Source organism: Nelumbo lutea, chromosome 1 (genome assembly GCF_056320005.1).
Source record: "Nelumbo lutea isolate HS-2025 chromosome 1, American lotus-T2T, whole genome shotgun sequence".
In the NCBI taxonomy this organism is placed as follows: domain Eukaryota; kingdom Viridiplantae; phylum Streptophyta; class Magnoliopsida; order Proteales; family Nelumbonaceae; genus Nelumbo; species Nelumbo lutea.
This window is the reverse complement of record NC_142684.1, coordinates 179,965,446-179,970,617: the sequence shown is the minus strand read 5'-3', so window position 1 is coordinate 179,970,617 and position 5,172 is coordinate 179,965,446. Positions and strand designations below refer to the sequence as shown.

The window sequence follows — 5,172 nt, the reverse complement described above, 5'->3', positions numbered from 1 at the left end:
ACATAACACAATGATATGAATCAATTATATACCTTATTCATTTACAATAAATATAAAAAAATACATCAATCTAATTAAAGCTAAAGGCATAACTATCTAATATTGTCATGAGATGTTCCGAATAGACGACAGAGGAGATGTGCTGTGGGGCAGTGTGGAGCGCAGATCTTAACTCTTTTTGGGCAGACCAGTTTGGAAATTGGGACATGGTTTATGGAGTTTCGAGTTGAGCCTCACATAGAAATACCAAAAGTTGTGTTTGGGAAGAATTCGAAAAGCTTATATAAGCTTTCCGAACTCGGTGCAGTTCGTCCAATCTCCGGTGTTCAGGATATGGACATCTAATTACGGCCCACGTAAAACTCGCGGTCCATGCCTATTATCAGTGGACAGACAGAGAGAACTACCTCTTTTTATAGGGGTATTTTATGTCATTTAAGATTGGAGGGCCTAGATCTCGAAGCAAAGCATCCGACGAGTCAGGAAGCATCTAAAGAAACACCTCTAGGGCCTGGACTTCTCTTGGCATATATTCTGTTTTGAACCCTAAACCTCAGCCGCTTCCTTCCCGTCACTCTTTCAAGGTTCAGAGCCCCAGCCAGCTCTTCTCCAGAAGAGAGAAAAATGGTGCGCCTTCTTCTTTACTCTTGTCTTGTTCAACCCTGTTTCATCAAATGAGAGTGTTGTTTTTCTAGATTTTAGTCATTTTCGTCTTCTGGGCTTTGAAGATCTTTCATGTCTTGAAATCTGTTGGTGTTTATTTTTAATGGAGATTCTGTGCTGTTGGCTTTTCTTTTCTTTTCTTTTTTCTGGTTCAGTTGCCGGATTCTTCTGTGTTCTTGTCTTCCTTTGTAGAGACGGTTCATTGTTCTGCTGCAAGTTTCTACATATGTACTTAAATCGTGTAATCGTTTCAATTGAATAGGCGCGCAATCTGGATAACATTAGATGAAGAACCTGTCGGAATGACTTGATTTCTCACTTGATATTGTTACATTCCGTGTAAACATGGACTTTTTTTTTTATCTGGATTAGATATGGGGTCAGTTTAGTCGTTTTGGACTAGCTCCAAAATCTTAGATTTGAGGGAGAGATGCTGATATATTCACTTATGATTCTGTATTTGGAAAGTTTCTTTAGGTTACCCGTTTATTATTCAGGCTGCGTTTTTGTTTACAAGTTCTAAATAATCTCTGCTGCCTGAGTATTTACTTTTGGACTTGAAAATGCAACCCATACGAAGACAACATCTCAAAAGATCTTCTAAAGGTGCACAAAAATGTAAAATTTACCCTAATTGCGAATAAACCTTAGATCAGTTCACTCGTCAAAATCCCACCGTTGTCCAACTCTGAGTTAACTAAATATTGAGTAAAACCTACGGAAGATGTGTGTGTGTGTGGGGGGGTTGTTGGAAAAAAATTGGCCCTCTCAAGAGCTTTTCAATGGCAAGGTTGCCACCATAAATTATATTCTTCCCACCCCATTTTTTAACAGTAAATCAACCAAAAGCAATATAATCATCTCTTACACATTATAATTTAATTGGCCCTGTAGCCTCGTCCTTAGTTCACTAAGTCGTATTAATGACCTCCACAGCTATTGGACTGATTACATTTTCATTGGAATTTTCTGATGTTGATGACAAGGCTGTAACTTCCTCTTCATTAAATCTGGTTTTTCCTATGGGACTATTCTATGTGAAAACTGCCAAATAATGTTGCCAGCTCCATTCTAGGCTCCTAGTTGGCAAACCATAAGGTCCATATGCTTCATCATGGATCTCGGGTCTCTTCAGTAATGCTGCTCATGCATACAGCAAAAAAATTGAAAAATCTTTCCTCTTGAAGTAGAAGATTTTGAGAAATGATAGAGTCATTTCCTCTTACAACTTTAAGATTTGCCATGTTTTGTTTTATTAATGCTCTGTACTTAAATATCATTTTAGTTTGGCTTGCCAATTCTTTTTTTTTGTTCAGCATTTCTTTGTTTTATTAATGCTCTGTACATAACGATCATTTTAATTGAGGCTTATCAATTCTTTATTCTTTCTCTGTTTTGTATGTGTAATTATGGTGTATGTGCCTTCTATTAGTTTAGAACAAGTGCTATTGAGTTAACTCAATATAAGACTTTCTATTACAATTCTATTCTCCAAAGTTAAGCTTCATCTTTTTGTAATCTTGGATTAAAGTGCATGGTCTCTTGTACTCAAATAGGATTGGATGCAATATTATTATAATTTTTGGGCATTCTGAATGGTTACAGACTATACACTTGCTTCCTGTGCAAGTGTTTTAACTACACTATCATAAAGGTTTTAACTAGCCTTAGTTTTACATCTCAACTTCATTCTTATTCCAGTGGTATTATTTATATTGGCCTGAATTAGATGTCATGAAGAGCTTTATCAGACTTGGATCATAGAGGATAGTTGAACTGCTAAATCCAGTGGCTCAATTAGTTTTCTGGGTCCTGATTTTTTGATAATTTTATAGGCTGACTGATTTCATTGCCTGTTAAACTGATAAAACTGTGGGTCAGTTAGCTGTCTGGTCTTACATTTGTGGTGTGCTTGGTTGTAACAACACTAATGAAGACTCATAGTAAACAGTGACATCAGTATGGCATCATAGTTATGAATAAAGGAGTCAGAATTTGGATCATGAAAGACAAGTTTTGTCCATGCTGGGTCCATTGCTACAGTTTTTTAGGATTGCAGACAATATTGACTTATTTTTTACCTGCTTAATGAGTAATTCACTGTAATAAAGTCATTTATTGGTTCTTTCATCTGTACATTCTTATGTTTTAAAATAAAAATGTTTTGTTAAAAAGGGGAGAAATGTTTTTTACAAGGCTTTGTTTGCTAACCAAAGAATTCTAGATATATTATTTAAATTATCGTGGTCTTTCTTTAATTACTAAGTCCATTTTTTAATCTTCGATAATTTTCTCTTTCACTTCAGGCTAGAGGGTTGAAGAAGCATCTTAAGAGGCTCAATGCCCCAAAGCATTGGATGCTTGACAAGCTTGGTGGTGCATTTGTAAGTTTTAGATTTTAAGATTCCTGTATTGATACTGATGCTATTTTGCCTTTGTGTCCTTGTATAAAAGTTTACCTTTTATTCTTTCCTTTTCTTTTGTAGGCTCCTAAGCCTTCATCTGGGCCCCACAAATCCAGGGAGTGCTTACCATTAATCCTCATTCTTCGAAATCGCCTGAAGTATGCTCTTACATACCGTGAAGTTATTGCCATTTTGATGCAACGACATGTTTTGGTTGATGGAAAAGTTAGGACAGACAAGACATATCCTGCTGGTTTCATGGGTAATAAACACTCCCAGATACTTAAATATGTTATTGTTATCATGTTAGAATCTTCTTGAGAAATGCTAGAATTAATATAGTTGGAAGAAGTCATCCTTGAAAATTGTTCTGTGCACACCCATTGGTCAAGATAAGTCGGGCTTGTATTCAAGGTCAAACTATTCTTGCATGATTTTATTTAGGATTAATAGGTTGATGAAGCGATAATGTGGTCAAGGGTTTTTGGATCTCCATAGTAAAACCTGCCGAGTTAGCCTGATAAATATGATACTGTAGGTTAATTGGCTTAGAGTTAAGTGGGAGAGGAGGTTGGCAAACGGGATGGCTGACCTACTAGCTAAGCAAGGGGTGAACAGGGATCAATTATTTTGGGTTCATCTGTAATTTTACTTTGTTTTTGAGGCAGCAACTTGTGCCTCCTGAGAGATCAGCTTTGTATGAATTTGTTTGCTTACTTTTATTATTGTTAATAAAATACTTGATTATACATAAAAAAATGTTCTCAAGGAAGTGTGGAGTCCTGAAAAGATGTACAGGGTAGTGAGAAACGATTTTAGGGTGTGTAATGTTTTACAGATTTGAAGGCAGTGGTTTGCAGTGCAGCATAGACTTTATAAAACTTTTGGCTTTATATTGTTTTGATTAATTTATACTTGTTTATGACGTTATGGCTTCTATGTTTTACCAATGGTTACTGTTATCAGATGTTGTATCCATTCCCAAGACAAATGAGAACTTCCGTCTCCTCTATGACACAAAAGGCCGCTTCCGCCTTCACTCAATTAAGGATGAAGAGGCAAAGGTTAGTTCCATCTGAAACATCTGAAGATGGTTGAAGGAATTTTACAATGGCAATAATAAAATGAACACATGTCAAGGTGGTCTATGAAAAGCTCTTTTAAATTTCTATGCCAAATTTTCCCTCTTGCAGTTCAAGCTATGCAAGGTCCGGTCGGTGCAGTTTGGAGACAAGGGGATTCCCTATATCAACACGTATGATGGACGCACAATCCGTTATCCAGACCCACTTATTAGGGCTAATGACACCATCAAGCTTGACCTTGAGACCAACAAAATTGCAGATTTCATTAAGTTCGATGTTGGGAATGTGGTTATGGTGACAGGTGGTAGAAACAGGGGACGAGTTGGAGTTATCAAAAACAGGGAGAAGCACAAGGGGAGCTTTGAGACCATTCATATTCAGGATGCTACAGGTCACGAGTTTGCTACCCGTCTGGGCAATGTCTTCACAATTGGCAAAGGCACTAAACCATGGGTATCTCTTCCCAAGGGCAAGGGTATCAAGCTCTCGATCATTGAAGAAGCAAGGAAACGCATTGCAGCAGCAGCAGCCTCAACGGCATAAAACAGTACTTGTGAGTGGGTCAAGATTTTTATTGGGAGCTTTTCTTTTGTTAAGTTAAATGGTGACTGTTTCTACATAGTTGAAATTGGAGTCTTTGATAAGCAAATTTAGATCACTTGTTGACATTTTCCCTAAGTTCAGATTTTTGTAGTTCGAATTCAATTGGAGAGAGAGAAGTTGCTTAATCAATATGTTGTGTTTTATAAAATTTGCATTCCTATTGTCGTGTATCCCAACCTACCCTCCAAGCACTTCCATTCCCACTCTTAGCACATAGTCAAGTCGCACATTGCAAGTTTGGCTACCAATCTGAGTTTCATGTTGCGATGGGATTCCCTTCAAGGAAAACATCTGCTCTGAAAGCATGTTTATCCAGCTATACACATTGGAAACACCTCTTCATGAAATGGATTAAGCATACATTACCAAAGATATTCCCAATGTCCAGCTGCATATGTGATCAATGCTTGCAGCCG

At 37.2% G+C, this 5,172-nt stretch overlaps 1 protein-coding gene across 1 annotated transcript; it reads left to right on the top strand.

The window, feature by feature from the left end:
• Positions 1-268: 268 nt before the first annotated feature.
• Positions 269-4,904, top strand: LOC148879549 (small ribosomal subunit protein eS4z). Its single transcript, XM_088961122.1, has 5 exons — positions 269-627; positions 2,970-3,047; positions 3,150-3,330; positions 4,035-4,132; positions 4,262-4,904. Exons 1-5 carry the CDS (start codon positions 625-627, stop codon positions 4,694-4,696), a joined length of 795 nt encoding a protein of 264 aa, XP_088817248.1. The 5' UTR covers positions 269-624; the 3' UTR covers positions 4,697-4,904.
• The last annotated feature ends 268 nt before the right edge of the window (positions 4,905-5,172 follow it).

What these genes read in the sequence shown, in the direction of transcription:
- LOC148879549 (XM_088961122.1), top strand. An exon ending in ACAAGCTTGGTGGTGCATTT is followed by an intron (nt 3,048 to 3,149) that starts GTAAGTTTTAGA and finishes TTTCTTTTGTAG; the next exon opens with GCTCCTAAGCCTTCATCTGG. An exon ending in ATATCCTGCTGGTTTCATGG is followed by an intron (nt 3,331 to 4,034) that starts GTAATAAACACT and finishes TACTGTTATCAG; the next exon opens with ATGTTGTATCCATTCCCAAG.